This window comes from Anas platyrhynchos, chromosome Z (assembly GCF_047663525.1).
Source record: "Anas platyrhynchos isolate ZD024472 breed Pekin duck chromosome Z, IASCAAS_PekinDuck_T2T, whole genome shotgun sequence".
Taxonomy (NCBI): Eukaryota; Metazoa; Chordata; class Aves; order Anseriformes; family Anatidae; genus Anas; species Anas platyrhynchos.
The window spans coordinates 30,650,050-30,671,702 of record NC_092621.1 but is presented as its reverse complement, the minus strand read 5'-3'; the positions used below and the strand labels follow the sequence as shown (position 1 = coordinate 30,671,702).

The 21,653-nt window shown below is 37.2% G+C and overlaps 1 protein-coding gene across 5 annotated transcripts in view; it reads right to left on the bottom strand.

Moving 5' to 3' along the window:
* The window catches only part of UHRF2 (ubiquitin like with PHD and ring finger domains 2), an 85,413-nt gene that overhangs the window by 37,760 nt on the left and 26,000 nt on the right, over window positions 1-21,653 (bottom strand). For all 5 annotated transcript variants that reach the window (XM_038169768.2, XM_038169765.2, XM_038169766.2 and 2 more), the window contains one exon: window positions 12,902-13,120. In XM_038169768.2, the coding sequence (XP_038025696.1) occupies window positions 12,902-13,120 (219 nt within the window). The remainder of the gene's footprint in view (window positions 1-12,901; window positions 13,121-21,653) is intronic.

Here is a 21,653-nt window from a genome sequence, read left to right as displayed (position 1 = left end):
TGACAACTAAGACTTTTGTCAGCTTCTGTGGTTACCATCAAAGGGTCCAGGTCAGCAGAGATACAGCCACAATCAGAACAAAACCTAACAGAATGTAATGTCAGCTATGATCAGCGAATGTATGAATTCATTTAGCAATCGATACAGATATCAAAACAGGATCAAATTTACTACCACATTCAGAATCTGTATTTTCATATGCACTGCTTTGTTCACCTTCCATTTATGATCAACCAGCATCGATTCTGCATTTGCTAAACTTTCAGCAAGGATCCTTCTATTTTCTCCTGCACCATCAAACAGTTGGATACCTTCTTGAAAACTATGCAAGAAACCTTTTCAATACTACCACTCTCAAAGCTATAATTTAGAACTTAGTAAAAGTTTGAACTTTTACTATCATTACAATTCTGACAGCAATTGAGATACTCATGTTCCTAAGTTCACGTGTACCACATGTACCAGAAGCATGTCCTTGCTTCTTTACACTTTGTGCTTTCACATCTGTCAACTGCATGAACTTGTATCCTGACTTACTCAATGTACACTTTTGAAAGTGGGGATTGATTTTAAAATAGATAAAACTTTTAAAACTTTTTAAACAAGAGAAAACGGGCTCCTGAACAGAGTTCACGAATAATGTTTAAAAAACAGTACTATAAAAATACTAAGAATATGTTATAATCATTAGGCTAGAGAATTAAATTAGTGCAATTAAAATAAATAATCTCTACTGAAACCTACTCTTGAAAATCAAAACATGTTCTGACATGCACTTTAACATGTTTGTTCTAAGTCACTATCAACTAAAATAATGTTTCTGAAACTAAAACAAACACATGTATAAGCATTTATATTTCAAAAGATGTTAAACTGAAAATATCACAATGTGATATAAATTACTACTGCTTGCTTTACATTTAAACATAATTATAACTTTAGCTAAACTGCAAACACGTAATGTTTACACAATTAAAGGTTAAACATACCAATAAAGCAATTACAATTCTCACCAGATATGACTAGAGATTAGATTTTAAACAGGCTTCTTTTAAAAGTGACTTACTGATCTTCCCACATAAAAACAGCATGTTACATTGATAATTTGACCAAATCTTCTAGGTTGCATTAAATTGCAAAGAAGTTCTTTCACTTTGTATTGCATGCAAACTGAAAAACAGACAATATTTTCAAGGTTGTTTTAGAATATTCCACACTCATTTGGTTTATCATGAACATACAAATGTAGTTGCAAAATAGAACAGTACTAGTTGTGATTTTAATTCAGTTTTATTTATTTTTATTACATGAGCCACTATAATGACAAACACATTAGACAACTTTTCAACTGTGCAAAAATTTCATTCCCATAAATAAATATATGCTTAGAGAGAGAGAGCACTAAGACAAAGATAAAAACAAAACTATTTTCCAGGATACATTGAAGACTGTACTGTCAGAAATATCATGACCTATCAGGAACCCTTAAAGCCACTAACACAAAGCAAAGCAAAGCAAAACAATCCCTATCCACCCCAACCCCTCTCACCCTCTTCCCTGACTGCTAAACCTACAGATTCACATTATGGGTACAAGTGCAAGCCAGACAGCATAATACTTTGTTAACCTCAGAAGTAAGCATAATGTTTCATGCATTTATAAATCATCATATTATAAGTCATTGGTCAAGACTCTGAAAGAGAATCTTCGTTTGCAGGGACTATCCTTTTTCCTTAGCCTAGGAACTGCAAAGAAGATGAGTATTAGAAAAGCAAGCAAAACTTAACACCTGGAAAATGGGGAAAGCACTGGCCTAAGAAAATAGCAAGTTACATTGGCAGATCCTAATAATATGTTTATTAGGATAGCTCAGGAGCATGACTGTCCTGTGCCATTGACCAGATGGAGGAAAAGGCAGTAAATGAAGAACGATGGATCCCACCCACCATGCTGAGGACTGCCCATGGCCAGCCCTGCATCCACGTTGAGGACCTGTCCATGGTACTGCAGAAAGGCTCCTGGTTCAGGACCAGGGTGGGGAAAGGCCTTGACATGGTTACAACTCTCCCCATTTTGAGTCTCAATTAAGTTGGTTGTTTGCACTATCACAATGCTAAATGGCCAGCTGCAGATTCCAAATCCATGTTCAAACATGCAGGTGTTAACACCTAGCTGACAGAATACCCTGAAACAACCAAGTAAAAAGAGCTAGCATCCAGAGATGTTTCTGCTCAGAACAGGATGCATTTCTTCTTACCAAGAATTCCTGAAAGTCAGAAAGTACACAGATCTATAGAGAGAAAAAGTCCTAATTAATTTGATACTTAGAGGGCAGTTACTGATTGTGAAGTGTCTTCATTCTTTATGTTGCTCTTTAGACAAATTAAATCAAATTCCCATGCCATGATGGCCTATTCCATTACTGCATGATATTAAATGCCCCATTCAAGTCCCTTATGGCTATTGCATAATGGCAATATAGCTTTTCTAGTCATTATGTGAATGTTTGGAGTTGGTGATGATACGATTATAATTCATTTTTACGTGAGTATATAACAATTTTCATAGACTTCTGGTTAAAACTGTTGAGAGATTCCTTCAACGTCAGGAAGCTGTGGATGGGACAGGCAAGCAAAGGGTCAGGCATGATCAGAAGAGAAGGAATACAGCAATCAAGGCTGAAGTGTAATCACTTTAAGTGCAGATATCTAAAGAAGGAAATGCCAGCAAAACAGCTTTATGGGGAAAGCTCCTGTGCCCTTTCTGGGGAACCTGCACACCTGGCTGCCTCTCTGAAATGACTGTATACTAACGCACACAGCACGGGGAACAAACAGGGTGAATCACTGAAGTCTGTGTAATTATTACATGAGTACAACCCCACTGGGATGATAGAGCATGGTGGGATAGCTCATGTGACTGGGGTGCTGTGGTGAATGGATACACACTCTTTAGGCAGGCTATTAAGGCAAGGACGAGAAGTTGCCCTTTAACAGGGACAGGTCAGTAGCCAGTCAAGAGCTCACCTGTCAAGATTACTAGACAAAACTACATTGGTGATGCTAGTATTGCATCCACAGGACCTGGTTCTCAAGGGGAATTGTAAGCACCTTGATAGGATGACACAGCAGAACACAAGAAATGTAAAAAATTCTGAGGAGCAGTGACAACTTGCTGACACAGGTGATCAAGGAAACCTGGATGGCTAGGCCTGACTACAAACAGAAGAAATTAAATGTGAAAGCGGCAGCTTTGGCTGCAGCAATGATGAGAGGTTGGAATTAAAGGTCCTTAGAGGTGGCAGCAAGGTAAAAAGTAACGCCACAGACTGGATTTCAGACAGCAGATTGACCTCTTCAGAGATCAGCTTGGAAAAATCCCACAAGATACAGCCCTTAATATTAAAGAATCCCATTCTCCAAGCTCAGAAAAGGTTCATCCCCACATGCAGGAAATCAAAGGCATCAGGAGGCCTGCATTGATGAACAAGCTGCTCCTGACTAAACTCACACATAAAGTTACGCCAGGGGAGTTTTAGGTTAGATGTTAGGAAGAATTTCTTTACTGAAAGGGTTGTTAGGCACTGGAATGGGCTGCCCAGGGAGGTGGTGGAGTCACCATCCCTGGAAGTCTTCAAAAGACGTTTAGATGTAGAACTTAGGGATATGGTTTAGTGGGGACTGTTAGTGTTAGGATAGAGGTTGGACTCGATGATCTTGAGGTCTCTTCCAACCTAGAAATTCTGTGATTCTGTGATAAAAAGGAAGTATGTAAGAGGTGGAAGCAGGGGTAGCTGACCCAGTGGACTGTAGAGTTGCTGTCCAGCTGTGTAGTGACAGAGCTGGGAAGACCAAGGCCCACTTGATGTTGAATCTGGCTAGCAATGTGAAGGGCAACAAGAAAGGTTTCTAAAAACACTGAGAAAACATGGACTCACAACTAAATGTGACAGGGTCCCTGATGACAAAAGAAAACACAAAAGGCAAAGGAACTCAAAGCCTTCTTTGCCTCAGCATTTACTGGAAAGATCAGTCTTCAGATATCCCATGTCCCCAAGACCAGTGGGCCTGTCTCAAGCAAAAAATGACGTAGCCTCCGTAGAGGACACTTAAACAAACTGGACATGTGTTAGTTTGTGGAACCTAGTAGGTACCCATGAACACTGTGGGAGCTACTTTTTGCCTGTACAGGGCCACTCTAGGTCATCTCTGAACAGCCGTGACAACCCAGTCACACTCCTAAGAACTGGAAGAGAACAGATTTCACTCCTATCTTCAAGGAAGAGCAAGAAGGAAGATCTGCTGACAGATCCAGGAAATAATAATTGTTAATTGTTAGCATGCACTTTCAGAAGGAAAATAATGTTTAAGTAGCCTGGTGCTTTTCTGCAATGAGGTGACTTGCTTGGAGGATGACAGGGGAGCAGATATTGTTGACCTCCACGTTAGTATGGCTGACATTGCCTCCCCAGCATCCTCACAGACAAGTTTAAAGTGTAGCTTCGGTAAGTGCACAGTACAGAGGATTAAGAGCTGACTGATTACCTGGGTCCAAAGTATTGTGGGGAATGGCGTAAGTCCCACTGGAAGCAAGCCACTAGGGGTTTATGTCAGAGGCTGATACTGAAGCCAGCTCTGTCTTTTAAGCACTGTCTTCTACCTTCACTAATGAGCTGAATGACGGGAACCATGGGAACCTATTGCATTCTCAGCAAGTTCTCTTTTAACACAAATCCAGGCTGATAAACCAACTGAGTGTGCTGTCTTTCAGACTGACCTGGACAGAGAATTTCATTATGTTCAACCAAGGGAAATAAAAAGGCACTGGTAAGGCCAAAGGCTGAGTATTGTGTCCAGTTCAGGGCTCTGCAGTATATGAAAGTTATGGGCTTACTGGAGCAATTCCAGAAAAGAGTCATGAAGATAATTAAGGAATTGGAGCATCTTTGACATGAGAGCGTTTAGTCTGGAGTAGAGAGGCTTGTGTGTAGAAGACAGTTAATAATACATATACTTATAGGAACAACACAAAGAACAGAGAGCCAGACTTGTCTCACTAGTGTCTACTGGCAGGACAAGAGGTAATGGGCACAAATGAAAGTACATGAAATCCCCTCTGAACATCTATTTAAATTTTATTTTTTTTAAAGCAGTGATTGCCTAGACAGGTTGTCAAGTCTCTACCCAGATATTCAAAACCCAACTGGACGTAGGCCTGGGTTGATCTCTCTCATTGATCCTGCTCCAGCAGGGGAGTTGGACTAGATCAGTTCACGGAGTCCTTTCTACCTTTAATGAGTCCCCCAAATGTGTACATATATTTTAACACTATTCCTTTTAAGTTTTTATTTTAAGAAGGTTGAACATTATGAAAATTATGAATGTTACTCATCACTTTCCTGGATTACTTTTTTTTTTTTTTAAATGAAGTTTATTCTTCCTCTCTTATTTGAAATTACTTCCCTCACTGAGAATAGAAAATTAAGTTATGAAATGTTCCTAAGAAGCACCTCCTAGAAAGCAAATCAAAAGACTCTGTGTTTCCAAGTCTGCATGTTTATTAGAAAAAGTATAATATTACAAGAACTGAAGATGTTTGGTTTTTTTTTTGGTCTGGGAAAACAAACAAAACCCTTGAGATTCAAGTCAGTCCATTCTTCACATCCAAAATATATTTATTTCATTCTAATTATGAAATGGTTATCAAATCAAAGATATTATAACTCTTAATACATCTGTCTGAGGTTTTTTTAAGTAGCTAATGTTTTAACAAATTTTATCCATCTTATCCCTGTCCTTTGTTGCAATTTAGATCCATTTCCTCTAGTCCACCTGATATGTATCACTAGGCTTCCCAAACCATCTCAGCAGCCCTTCAGATCCCCTCAGAGATCTCCTCTAGTTTATCTTTTGGTTTTGTGTGCACAGGTGTCTGAGGTGGTGTATCTAGTATTCTTAATGCAGTCTAATGAGTACTCAATATGGGGGTAAACATCTGTCAACCTTCTGATTCCACTGTTTTTCGTATAGCCCCAATTTTTTTCATATAGGCCAAATACTGTTAGCCTTCATTACAGCAAGGACTCACTGCTTGCTCATCATGTTCACCTTGCTATCTACCAAGACCCACAAATTCTTCTCAGCAAAGCTGCTTCCCAGTCAGTCCGGTTTTAACCTTCATAGCAGCAAGAGGCTCTGCCTTCCCAGGTTTTGGAGGACTCTTCATTTATCCTTGTTGAACTACGTAAGGTTCATTGTTAGCTAATTCTTCCTGCCTGCTCAGGTCCCTCTGACTTGCAGTACTATACTTGAGTGCTTCCACCACTCTGCCGATTTGCTTTCTGTAAACTTGATGGTAGTGCACACCCTTGCCTCTGCCAGGCTGTTGCTGAAGACAAAGTACAGTACAGGTCCCACAACAGACTCTGGTAGTTCTCCCTTTCCAAGTAGTGTATAAACATTAAGCACTACTCTGAGTCTGGTTATTCTTTTTTTTTTTAATCCCACGTAGTTGCCTACCTAACAAGATTACATCATCCTAATCTGGACAGAGTATTGTGGGACACATAGTTGAAAGACTTGCTAAAACTAAAGTAAATTATTTGTCCCCCCCTTGGACAAGTGTTACTTGTTTTACTATTGAAGGCAGTGAGGCTCATAAGGTATGATTTGCTTGTGTGTGTGTGTGGGGGGGGGGGGGGGGGAAATCCGTCCTGGCTCCAAACAGTCTTCAAATGGCGAGCACTTCAAAGAGGACCATGCTAGAGTTTTCCCATAGATTCAAGTGAGGTTGACTGGCCTGTAGCTCTATCTTGGCATTCTCAACCTTTGTCCTCTTCCAGTCATAAAGAGCCTCCCCTGATCTCAGTGAGTTTTCAGACTCACTAGAGAACAGTATTACTACAACACCACAGTTCCCTTTGCACCCCTGGATACAACCCATCTGGTTCCACAGACCTAAGACAAACTCTTGCAAGTAATCGTTGACTCAGTCATCATCCATTGCTGGTGGCTCCTCTCCCTGAATGTTCTCACTAGGCAGAGCAGCCAGAGAACTTGTAGGTAGAGACTGAGGCAATTGTTACTGAGTCATCTGTCATATTCACAAACACATACTTCCTTATTTAGCCTTCTACTGCCAGGGCAGTAGTAAAGGCTCTTTGTGTTGCCCTTGAGATCTCTTATAAGTGTCCTTATAAGTATCAACTGTAGATAAGGTTTGGTTCTTTTAACACCATCCTTGTATATTCTGAATTCCTCATTTACAACAGTTTCAGGAATACAACTCAAGTCTGGTCTACTAAATTCCAGTGTCCATTTTCTGCTACTCTTTCATCTGTTACATCAGTATCTTAATAACCACTGTTTCATGGTCAGTATAGCCAAAGCTACCATTAAGCATCTCATCCCCAGTAGTTTTCAATAAACAGCACATCCTACTGTGCATCACCCTGCTGGCTCCATCCTGTACCTGTATCACGAAGTTATCCCTGACACCATCCAGAAATCCTCTGACTGCTTGCACTTTACTGTATTGTCCTGCCAGCAGGTATCAGGAAGTTTTAAGTCCCCCACGAACACTGGTGCCTTGTTACTCAGAGACTTTTAAAGAAGGCTTTGTCCTTTTCATCACCTTGAATGGGTGAATTACCACTACGTCATCCTTTTTGACCCCTCATCCTGACCAACAAGATCTCTCTCACTGTTGCCATCCTGCTGAAGAGTTCCCTGTATCTAAACTTCTTTAGATCACTGCAACCTCATCTCATTTTCCTTGTTGTTCCTGACAAGCTTGCATCCATTTATTTCTCATTCCAGTCACATTAGTTGTCCCATCATATCTCACAGATGCAGAACTAATTGTTCCTGTTTTATTTTTTCCAGGCTGTATACATTTGCATACATGCACTTGATATGAGTATACCTCTTCTATCAGTCCCAAGATCCTCCTTATTCCCACCACCCTATACCCTCTGCTTTCCATGCACATACTAAGCCTCCCCTTAACAAGGGGGTTTATAAGCCTCCCTCATTACCTAAAGCTCTACTCACCAGGATTCAGTCTGTTGGCATAGATGCTCTTATTCCACTTGAGGATGAAAGGCTTTTAGGAACAGATGGGAATCCAAATACGGGACCCACAGTATCAAAAGCCAAATCCCTGCCAACACCAGCTGTGCAGCTAACCAGGTTTTGATCCACAGAATTTGCCTGCTCCTTTCATTTAGGAGGATTTGTCCTCCAAAGCCTTTCCCTTTCACCAGCAGGACTGAGAAGCTCCTACCAACAGCTGTGTTAATTAAAAAACATCTCTTATTTGGGAGATGACGAGCTGCACTGAAGTCATGAGGAGGAGAGGAAGGAGTGAGATATGAATTCACCCTTTCAGAAGTTTTGTTATCTACAAGAAATATGCCATTTATGTCTGTACAAGGAACTTTCAGGTAAGGAACTTTCAGGTAAGTTCTTCAGCAATCAGAATTCTTAGAATACCCATCGATACCACATGAAAGCTATTTGGAAAAACAACTTCAAGTAAATCTTCTTAGTATTCCACTTATCAGCATAACAATGTCTTCCAAGATTAACCACCAGCAATCAAAAGACATTACATTAAAACAAACAAAATTTGAAGTTATTTTCTGTAGAGAATTATATCACAATAATATAAAAACATAAGTAAAGTACAAACTATAGACTGAAATTCCAAATCTAAGCAAGAAATGTTTAGTATCAGAGCTACATTATTATGTCATACCTAATGAGGTATGACAACATCAACTATGACATGTTAATTATCACTACACATTGTGAAATGGATAGAGAAATAACAGTAATATACTTTGTGAGTGTTAAAAACGTTGCAACCGCCAGTAACGTTTTTTGGACTAGCTGTACATAAGACATTTTTTGAAGCATCCAGAACAGAGTGCAAGGCTTGTTTCACTGCTCTGTAATGTGTTTGAATTCTGTATCTCTGCAAAGACTAGAAAAATGATTAGGTATGACTTCAAAACCAGGAATTAAATATAAATGAAAAGTGTTCAAAAATTAGAATTAATTCTAATTAGAATTAATTAGAAAGAGTAAAATCTAGAGATAGCATAAAACTTTTCTACAGACATCATACTACATTCCAAGAACAAAAACATGCCAGACATGAGTAAAAGGAGACTAGGCAAAGAAATGATAAATGGATATATCCTACAACAAAACAGAGGCGGTGTTCTACATGGGGAAAATAAACTTTCAATATAGAAGATTAAACAGAAAACCAGGTATTCAAAAAGGAGGTCTACCTCAAAACAAAATTCTTTTTAAGGGGCAGGAGGCCTTGCAGAACACCCCACAGAACTAAAAGAAAATCAATATATAACATTGACATTTTAGAACCCTTTCTATTACCTTCCATTATAGTTACTCATGTAAAGACCTCAAATTAATGATAATGAAATATTCACTTGGTAAGAGGTATAAAACCTGCAGAATGAACCATTTTTTTCTGATATTTTTGTATCATTCTGATGATTTAAACAAAAAGACATCTCTTGGTATTGAGAGAGGTTCTTACTAAATTCCAATTTTCAAGGGCTGAATTCAGAAAAGTAAAAGCTGCTTTTCACAAAACTACAGAACAGCTGAGTTTGGAAGGGACCTCTGGAGATTACACTGCCTGAGCAGGATACACCCTGTAAATCCAATTCAAATTTATTTGGAGGTGCCACATACACAGACCTGTACATAGGACCATGTGTATTCCATGACTGTGTGCTCATAAGCCCATTTGTGGTATGCAAAGCACCAGTTTCCCAAATATTTCTATCGAAGACATCAAGTACGAATTGGACAGGTCTCAGGCATCCTACAGTTACAAATTAAATTTGTTCCAATGCAGATACAGGACAGATAAAAATTATTAATATGTGATTAAGTCTTCTGCATAACGATGTCTTTCTCATTTTCAGTCTCACTTCTCTTTGGTAATGTTCTCTAATCCATATCTGTTTCTCAAAACATGAACTAATGATGACAGACTGTAAAGGACACTTCCTTTAGGTTGTGATTAAGACATGAATAAAAGTAACACATAACAAATATGCACATCAACAGATACAGTAAAAACAAATATTCGTGGTATGTTCTACCATAAGTGTTCTATGTTCTGTGTTCTATGTTCTCCAAAGCATTACCACAAAGACAGTCTTGATACTTCCTGTCCTGGTGCCAACAGCTCCATGATATCTTTTTCAGAAGCCATCAAAAAAAACAGTAAGTCAAATGTTAGACTATTTTCTACAAAACTGTTGTTTCAAACAGAGCCTTTTTAACAAAATAGCAGAAAGGGAGGAGACATGGCTGTGACTGTATCTGAATCATCTCCAAGAACTCTGCCTGCCATTACTGTCTTGAGGTTGTTCTTAGGTAGTGTGCAAATAATTCGTCACTAACATATAATCAGTTACTCACTAATACATATCCATAAAACTTTTATGAGAGTACATCTTCATTATATTAGCATTAGTTAAATATTTTAATGAACAACTAATTACAATTTTAGATTAAGAACATTAAAAACAGTAAGACTGACTTTTTATTTTGCAAATTACCATAACGAGAAAGTAAAGTGAGCATGCTCCTCCCAAACTTATCAGTACTAGTATATTTATCTTGTACTTCTACTTTTAAATGAGAAGATATACCGTTAACTGACAGGAATGGTTTAGGTAACACATAACAGAGTATTATTTACCAAATATTCCTTGATATGTTACAGAAATGATAGGACTCAGATACCCTTACCTTCTGCAAACTAGTTGGCTGGCTGCATATACAAACTATCAACTTGTAAAAGAAGCCTAAGTTCTTATCTGGGAAGAAAATTCACTGAAATAGGGTTCCATTTGAAAAATGGACTTAAATTCACCACCTACAGTATTTATCAACTGTGACTTCAGCCCCCAAACTCTATCCGGAGGACAGTGGGAGGCCAGTACTACAGGGAACGCTCACAGTACTTGCTCTGTTACCATCTTCAAATTTGAAGCATAACTACCAGCTTATTCAGACTGAAAAAAAGCTATCCTGTAGAGATCCAACCAGCACAAGCAGAATTTTTAGCCATCACTTGAAATGGGTACTTTGTTTTGCCAAAAAATTCCTATTTTACTAAATTGGAAAAATTCTGAAAGAACCCCTACCTACAGACAACACTTTTAAATAACTATCAATAGACATTTGACCTTAATGTAAACAGATAACTGGATAGTTATGATTATAGAAGGCCATGAAGTCCTCTTCTGTGATTCACCAAATGTCATACAACTATTAAAGGTATTGCAATGAAAACACTAATCTCTCTATTCTGTCCTCTTAAATCTCTTCTCCCTTGCTAAGTTAATGATTAATAATTCAGTATCTACCCAATTTCTTCTTGTTTCACATTTTTTCCCCACTTTGTCTCAAAACATGTCAAAATGTCCTCTCCGGGGACATAGCCACGGCACCAAGCCTGTCGGAGTTCAAGAAGCCTTTGGACCGTGCTCTTAATCATATGGTCTGAATTTTTGGGTAGACCTGGGGGGTGCCAGGAGTTAGACTTGACCCTTATGGGTCCCTTCTGACCCATATTCTATGATTCTATATGCCTGCTTTAATTAGCTCAAGAAGATAGTAATATACTGAGATTGCCCATAAAACAACTCCTGTTACTCCTGTTACTTTAAAACTAAAAACCATCCACAAAACAATTTTCATCTACTCGTATCATATACCATGCCTTTCTTATTTCCCCAGTACTACATGTGACTATTTTTAAGCAAAATATTGAATTGCACCTTATCATAAATTTGCATTTCTTCCAGTTAACCACATACTGCATCATATCTTCCTACAGATGCAAAGTTTCTCCCTTCTTATAATAAAAATACTCTAAGTAGTCTACTTCTCTTTAAGAAATATACTCACAGACTAATGATGCTACTCACTGAGTAAATTTGGGGCATGCCATGATTAAACCAATCATTTAATAAGCAAAGTTTCACTTCAGTTCCAGTTGCATTTTAAAATCAGTTTTTGCATGTAAGCCTTCCTTAGAATGTTTCTATCTTCTGCATGGATGAAGGTGGCAGACTGGATCCAATTGCCTTCAGTTCTTTAGTGCCAGTAAAGGGTAATGTTAATGGAATGAGGAAAGCTAGTTGGAGGAGGAAGGTTACAGTGAATTCTTCAAGGAGACTGTTCATAAAGATTGATCATCTTTTAATCTCTAAAAAAGCAATCATACAGCTTACTGGAAGTTATATCATAAAAGTTTCTGCAGAAAACAGTGTACCCAAGAGTCACACATGAATTTTTAAAATCAAACAGGAAACCCAAACAAAGGAAAGATACTCCGTTAAGTTCAGCTACATGAAAATACAAGTAATTCCCACCCCCACAGATCCACATTTTACTTGTCATAAGCTACCAAAATTTTATTCTTTAAAGATCCAGTTAGCCAGTTCAGACTTACTCAGATTGTCAGAGATAACTAACATTCAGTGAGACCTAGAATTTTCCAAACTTTAAAGTTACTGAAAACAGACACTTCAGCTTTGAGTGGAATCAAAATATATAAATAGATGTATAAATAGCTAAAAATATAAATACAAATAAAAACATTCTTATCAGGTAGAATCACATAATACATGAAATCCTGTAGTTATCTTCATCAGTCTTACGAGATGTAGAAATTACAACTCATAGCTAAGTTTGCACATTTTAAAAAACATACACTGGAATTCCATGATTCAGACAGCTGTGGGATTTAAGTATCACATTAATTTTAATCTGGTGATGACTAGTAGACAGAAAGATACTTTATATGAAATGTAAAGATTTTGAGTTGGTCAAACAATTCTTACCCCAGCAGAATTTTAGCATGAACCTCTTTGTTAGTCCTTGAGATTTCTCTCAAAGAGGTAATTTCTGCATCAAACCAAAATCCTCTTTCTTCTGGAGTTTCAACATTGTAGTTAACCATCACCACATCACCCACTTTTAGTTCACTCCACTTCAGAATGGTTCTTGCTCGGGGTCGAAGATTACTGGTGTCCATTTCTACTATGCCATTCTCCGGGTACCTTGAAAAGCAAAGCCAACAACAGTAATGATTATTACTCTTGTAACAGTAAGTTATAAGCCATAGACAACATTTTTCAAAAGTATAATTTTTAAGATGTCTTTGACTTATAAAACACATAGCATTAAAAAAAAATCAGACATACTATCCTTCTGAAAATTTTATTTTAATCTAAAGAGTCCAGCTGTTTGATTCATCTCAGATACAGCAGCATCCACGAGCTGTATTACAAAATAAAAAAAAAAATGTAAGAACTGGTTGTTGGATTTTTTTTCCACATTTGTAATGCAATCAATTTCAAATTTTAGCACAGACATGGCCCAATTTTGCTCTCAGTGAAATCAACTTCTTCCTTAAATCAACAACAAAAAAACAGTAACCATTAAAATAATGTTTTTCAGCATGGCACATTCGTGATTTAGCCCTGTTCTTAAGCATTTGTTACATTTCCACTATATTCATTATATTTCGGACTAATCTTTTTAACAGTTTGACCTTACAAACACAACATATTGAATTCATGTGGTAGATACAGTCCAAATCCATGTTCAATGAACCACAGGTTTAAAAAAAAAGGCTAACTACAAAATCAAGTAAGGGAGAAAGAACTCAGACTTCCTCTCAGACAGATGATCAAACAAGTGGAAAATGTTTCTCCCTTTTAATTATGAAAGAAAAACCTGGAAAGGCAAATGTAGGATCAGTCTTTTTGACAACTTCTTTTGAGAAGATGCAGTGAGGAATGCAACAGTATAAGAAATAAGAGGAAAATGCTTCACTAAAACATAATTAAAAAATGTTGGTTTGTTTTTTCACTGAAGACAGTTTTTTTTTTTTTTTAATAAAAAAAACACTATAGTATTTTACACATTATTACCCCAAAAATTGTTAGGGTTTATAAGATATGGCATACAGCAGCACTGGAAGAAGGTGACAATCACAGCACACATACAAAATTAAACAGTAGTAAGTAATATCTGAAGAAATCCAATTCCTTTCCAAGTTCAGATTCATTTACCAGAATTAAGATAGCTGTTAAATATTGCTATTTTAAAAACAAACATGAAATACATAGCAAAAAAAAAAAAAGACTGAGATATTAGCTTTTTGGTCTAACAACACAGCCTTCTTAGGTCCTGCGTATAAGGTAATTCTTCAGCTACAGTAGTGCTTGTAGAGTTTTCAGATGTGCTGGAAATACAGCACAATACAGACATGAAAACATTGCTAGCAGAAAATACCTAGCCTGCTACAAAAAGATTAAGACTCAGATGTTAAACTAAAATAGTGAAGTTCCCTTCTAATACTGCTTGTAAGCAAAGAATCATCCATTACTAAACTTGCCTTAGATGAGGTCACAGTACAAGTCCCAGAGAAAAAGAAAGCAAGTTGAGTGCTTACAGACAAGGGCTATGCAAAGTATTCATTCCTTCAACAAAGATTACTGAGAACAATATAGCTTACATTTCCATCATGTAATGATGATTATTTTAGCAAGAGTACTCATGCTTTATAGTTTTATATGCCTTTTATAAAAGAGTACTGTTAAATCATAATGGCAAAATTCTACCCTTGCTAATATAAGTATGGCTCTTGTTACTTTCCAGCATGCCTATCCGTAATGAACAAGACCATTTCAAAGTCTTGGGAAAATTGCATGTTCTAACTACATAAACTAAATGTACTTAGCAGCATGAGGCTCTGGCAAACTACAGTCTGAAGGCTGTCCCTGCCTCCACAATTGAGTGAAACCCCACTGATGCAAATGGATGCATTACACACAAGTTCAATATTGTACTAAATCTAAATCTGCTAAAACAGAAATGGGCTAGAGAGAAGGCTGTGGACATGCACAGTGGACGTGCAGGATGGGAGGGCCAGACAAGACCTGGTGTTCCATCTCGGAGCCTTTTCTTTGCCCTTTACTGTGCAGATATCTGACGTGCAGCTTACATTTGTTGGAAGACTTATCAGCTTCTTTTGTTTAAAGAAACATGAACCACAGCAGTTCAACATTGGCTTGAGATAAACCAAGGGCCAAGAAGACATCATATCTGTCCTTAACTATTACTTACATTAATTAATGCCTAATTAAAACCTGATTTATCTATAATCAAGTTAAATCCAGAAAGTGTTTCCTTCCCAACATTTTCAAATTCCATTCATCAATATCTGCACAATAGGAATATACAGGGGCAGGTGCTTATGAGAGCCACTATGTTTGAACAGTTTCATATTAACTTTTTTTAAACAATTTTGTTTCCAATTCAAAAGCATGAACTACATAGCCAACACAGGTATTTGTCCTGTAGTTTTCCCTTAAAAGAACCATTCTACAGTGATAGTGTTCATAATTATTGCAATAACTGTAATATAATAAAACAATGCAGAAAGCAACTGTAATGAGGTCACATCCGCTTTATTGAAGGGCCTGAATAATGGCAGAGCATCATAGTTCAACAGGCTACTGAAATCTTAAGACTAAGATTGGGAAACTGGTTAGTTCCAATCATTTTACAATAAACCTCTCCTAAAGTTTGACGAAGGCAGTAAGCATAACAGAGTGAACAAAGAATCAGTTTACTTGAACTCAGAAATGAAAGTGTGCCTTAAGCATCCGGAAACTGAAGAAAGAAAAATTACATATTGTTTATATACACACAAAAATAATCAGGTGAGAAGTTATGTATGAGATCCGTGGTGTTTAAAAATTAGTATACATTAGAAATTCCAAAGTCACTACCCAAAAAATAATCAAAACAAGTGTAACTTGCAACAATTTTGAAAGTTTTTTAGAACAGGAGATTTGATCTGAAAAAAAAAAAAAAAATCTCTGAAAAAAATATGTTGAGTTCTCTTCTTCTTGGGAAGACCTTTGGACAAATAACTTTTAATCATCAAGAATTATTTTGTGCCAAATTCAACTTTGTCTCATCTTTTCAACCCTAAACAACTCAGAATAGAAACCTTCCTACTATATGTCTGAGGAACCTCAAAGATTTTCATTGTTAACAGCGACTCCAACTCTGCTCTGGTGAAAGAACCCAAAGAAAGATTGCTAAGCTTAAGAAACCTCCTGAAGTCTCCTCTTATAGGTTGAAACCTATTGCTCTCCAAAGAAAGAAGAGAAAGGCAGCCTTCCATAAGTGAACTTCACTTGTTGGCTGGTCAGAAACTTAAGCTCACAAACATTCCTTTTGAAGAAAAGACAGTTAATAAACTGTCCAGATTGTCCTTGTCAGAATTCAAATTTCTTTTGCATCAGGTTCCATACACAAACTGTTTTGGTGCTGTGCTTTCACACACTGAAATGCTGATGAATTTTGATAAATGCCAACATATTTAAACATTCATGTTTGTTAACTATTCATGTTTGTCCATAACTGATACCCCAAACAGAACAGCTGAATCAGCATTTGTCACAAGCCTTTGAGTTAGGCTCAAAAATCACACATTTTCAGCCATACTAAATATGTTAAGCACGGTAATAATAGTCCTCATTACACTAAGTAAAATGAAAATACTTTCACAGTAAACTTGTGACCTCAAATGTATTTAATGTCACAATTTACCTAAGTTTGAAAAAAAAAACCACTCACAATAGAAAATGCCACTCACTCCACACTCGTTTTCCAGAAGTTTAACAAATTATTTGTATAAATCACACAACATTAAAACTTAACCTCTTACAAATGCAAGAGTAGTATGTAACTACATCACAAATGGGAACACGGAGATAAACCGAAAGACAATGAACAAATACAGTCTTATAACAAGCCTCAAGAATGAGGTGAAAGACCCTTTCCAGCCAACTATAATAAAGAACTACTGTTAGACATAAGTGTTTAGTGAAGGTGTTTTCTTATTTATTGCATTACTTATAAAACCCTGTGATAACTCTCCATAGAAAACAAAGCAGCTTCACAGTAGTGTTCTGATTAGACTAGTGTAAGTTCGGTACAGTTGAAATGATGATTTGACACAATTCAACCTTCAAACAATTATAGACATTTTCTTGTTTTTACGTATTTTTCATTAAACTTAGCACCTAACATTTAAAAAGGCAGACACTGTTAACAGGAAGTATTATTGTAACGGTTCAATGAATACTGCCCATAAGAAGTCTCATGTTCACTGTCAAGCCGCACTTCCTTGTAATTTAGATTTTCCCTGTAATAATTTTAACTGTAAACACTAATAGTAGCATAGCATGATTTACCTATGATTTCCTAACTTTGTATATGGTTTCCATAGCAGAGAACTATCACTGTAATAAAAATCCCAGCATTTCTTGGTCAGTATCTGTTTGTTCCTAAAACACTGCCCTACTGAGAAACATTAGCTCTACATCAGAATATGCACAAGTCTTTCAGTCTACCAAGAACTTACTTTCAACACAATATTAAGTATTCTATTTGAAGTATGAATAGAATGAAACAAAAGGCATCTGAGAAATACACTGCGTGCAAGGGGAGGTATGGAGGCATTCTGTCATTCCTCCACAGAAAACAAAGCAGACTTCTGTTTGTGGCACGTGCATTAAACCCGCTCAAAGCAGTGCTTCCCTCCCTTGCTCCACCCTTACCAAGCAGCCACCAGATGAATTTATGCAAACAGATCAGTTAGATCTACAGAACTGTTCATTTTGTTGTTTTTTTTTAAATGTATCAGGAAGCAAGAACACTGCAGCCATACAGTTACCAAATTCAGCACAACTGAACTATCATGTGTACATAGCTGGAAAATAAGGTATGAGGAATAAGAAGTTAGCATCTCTAATAGCAGTGGCCTGTAATCCTTGATTGATGTCTGTCTCCAATAATCAAGTATCGACAAATTGTAGGGTAGAAACCCATTATATTAAATCTCTGCCTACTACCTTTATTTGCACATTTCACATTAAAGAAATCTAAAATATATCTGTTAGGCAAGTCTCAACTTCAAACCATTTCTTGAAGAAGAAATGGAAATGTGTTCTCTTGATGATCTCTTCAGCTAAGGAGACACTTTCCAGGAAAAAGGGTTGTGGTTTTCCTTAAGAAGGCAGTACTTAAATAAAGAAGCACATCACTTCTTAGGCTTACCTTCTCATTTTCTCAAAATATCCTGTGCTCTCCAAAAAATCCAAAGTCATTATTTTGAGAATTAAAGTTTAAGCAGCCATAGTTTACACGTCTCAACCTGTCTTGTATGTTGCTTATACAGCATACAGAATGACTAGAATTCCTGACCTTTATGATAATAAATCACTATCTTGTTTTTCTTAACTTATCTATGCACATGCTTTTGACATGATTCTGAAGAGGTTATGGGTAGTCTGGACTACAAAAGACAAACGAAACTTGCCTGATAAAGGGCAAGACAGTTTTGATAAGGATAATGACTGCAGCAAACCAGAACTTTCAGCGTGCTAGCCTATCACAATCTTTCAAATAAAATGGCTTATACCTTTATCTCATCTTCTCCCTTTATAAAAAGGCCAAAGGTGTTAGTGATCATCCTTCATTGGGAACTGTTACTTCTTACAGCATTTTCCATGACAACTTAATGTCTGCAACCCTGATTAGTTCTGAACTAATAAAACAGACACAAAATAAAAAGGCTTAAAATAAGAAATAAAGCTTAATTCCCCTTGTACTTGAAAGACATTCTCCCCTTGCACTTAACTTTTCAAAGTTCTTTTAACACAGAAAACATTAATTCCTGTTATTATTTTACTTGGGCAGGTTGAGATGTATGGAATAAAACAGTTAAAATATTTCCAGTAGGACTACCCCCACCTTTTTTTCATTCTCAACTATTTTTTAATTTTAGACCATTTCCCAAACTTCCAAATTAGAAGTTTGTTACGCAGGTTTGTATTTTTACATCCATTTCAGCCACCATGACATACCTATGCTCGTAACATGACTCAAACACTTCATACATAAGCTTATAATTGTTAAGAGAATCTTAGCAGAAACAAGAGTTAAAACATCTTAGTATTGACTTGGCAGGTCAAGGCATTTTAGTTGTACTTAACTACAAGCCTTCCACCTCAAAATGGAAGCTACTACTGACAGACTGATACAACTGTAAAAGTTCAATTTACATTTAGCAGCACCAGAGTCCAACAGGTGTCCCAGATCACTGAGATCAGTCCCTTTTTATTACATGCTACCCCATATACTAACCTTTCCCTGGACTCCATTTATGATCTGAGTGTCTAAAATTACTGGTATTTTCCACAGTTCATTTTTATGACATTTTACACAGTTTATGGAAGACGAACAGCCTCGTAAGGGACAAGTACTGACTAAAGCTTATTTATAAATATGTAGTAACACATTCCTGTGTGCCATATATGCCTTTACCTTCAAAGCAGGCTATAATCTCCTTAGGGTGTAATGAATATTTTTTTAAGTAGTTCTACAAAGCTATTGAATTCATTTTTCAGAACTACGGGACCTAATTAGTAATACTATTTAATAAAAGTAGATAGCATGTTAACACAAACTGTTTGTTTAGATACAAAAATATCAACAACTTAAGGACAGAACCCATAAGAACAGAGGTCTTCCTAGAAACTGAGGAATATGCTGTTACTAATTCTTCATGCGGAAGAATAAAATGAGGGTATTGCCCAGTAGCTTTGTTTCTTAGAAATATATTTCTCACTCTGTAAACAAAATAGCTACCAAGCATGTCTATAATAGGCACAGATTTGCATATATTTTCCTCTTCCCAGTCTTTTGCCTTTATGGTTCCAGGAGCATGTGTGAACACACCACTAGTGCAAGCTACATAGCAGAGCTCACTACAGGAAACTGCAGGTGTCAGCATACCCAGAGCGCAACCAAGGGTGTCACCCTAGCAGAGCTGCATTCATGATGATGGCTACTTTGTCAGTCTACCTGCAATAAAATTCACTACAGTTCATTGTTTTGGCTGCTAAAAACTGCTGTTCATTCTACTCAGCTTCAAAACCCCCAACAGCATACAGGCTCCAGAATAGATGAATAATGGACCTGCACTTGGAAAACTTACCTCAGAGAAGCCAGCTGCTCTTCATTAACGCTAACTACCTGCACCTCTGTCTACATGCACAGCCAGCAAATCTCCATATTCAGTTTACACAGAGTGGATTTCTGAGTTTTGTTAATGTAGGATCAAAGACAGCCTAGTTCGTACACAGACATAATAGCCACTACTCACAACATCAAGTTGCACAGATGTCAAGAATGGAGGCATTCTTTAAATGATGCCAAAATTCAAAGTATATTGCAACTTTAACTCTGCCTTATTAGTCTTGCGGCAGATTTTCAAACTGCCAGCATCCATTGCGACTATTCCTGGGGTTGCTGTAACCTTTTATCTTTTAGCTAATGATACAAATAGCTACAGGTCCTAGAAGAAACCTGATTTAAAAAAAAAAGTGGAAACCCAAATGCAAGCTGTCATTCTTGCTGTAGAGAGGCTCTGAAGGTTAACACCAGCTATCATCTTTCTACTCCATTAATGATAAGGATCCCTCAGAGATTGCAGCATTCTCTCTAGACCCTAAAGAAACATTTAGTGTAGTAAAGTGCAGTGAGAAGAGTCTGAGAAAACTGTGGAAAGACAGTGTACTAAAGTGACAGCAAGGACTGGCTAACATGAATAAGTTTACCCTCAAAAATCCATCATACAAACAAAGCTATGAACAAAAGAACTTCTCTTTGGAGAGGAACACTGTTGGATAAGAATAACCCTGATATACTTACCCACTTCAGTTCGTGTTAAAATCTTCCTGTTACCAACAAAAAAATTGCGCACTAAAGTCTATTTTCACAAAACAAAACCTTTAAGAACTGGAAAAATAAAATCTACTTTTTATGAATCTACAGCTGGAAGTACTATAAATTCTGTGTACGCTGATCCAGGAATTTGATAAAAGCTTTAGGAATCCTCAGAAACAGTAACTGCCATCTGGCTACCTAAGTTGCCTTAACCAGACTGGGCACGCAACTCACTGCTAGAGCATTCTGCTTCACAATGCTTTTCAGACAGGCTCTTTACAGCACATGAGACAAGACGTCCATGGAAATTCTACTGGATCATAAAAGTATCCAACACACATGCCAGACAGATCAGATGCAGACTATACTGCAGTTTCTTGGGCTGAGAAGCAAAGAAGCTTCAGACTACCTCCAGTTCTTAAGTAACTCAGAGGAGAGTCCTTTGAGAACTCCTCTGAGTTCTTTGAGGACATCATTCCACAGTATTGAACATGCTAACAATTCATCCCGTTTGCTAAACTACCTAGTGCCCTAAAATAACTAATCACAAACAGCACACTTAATGATCCATAATGCAGATATTAGTGCAAGTTATAACTTAAACCTCTGACTGATGTAAAACCTGAGAAAGTTATCATCCAAACATGTGAGAACCATCTCCCTGACAGTAAGTAGACCAACCAGTGCTGCACAAGCAATAAATATGAAGTGGAGCAAGTTTATGAGGAAAGTTTTCATACGACAGCAATGTAAGATGTCTTTATTGTGCCACACTAA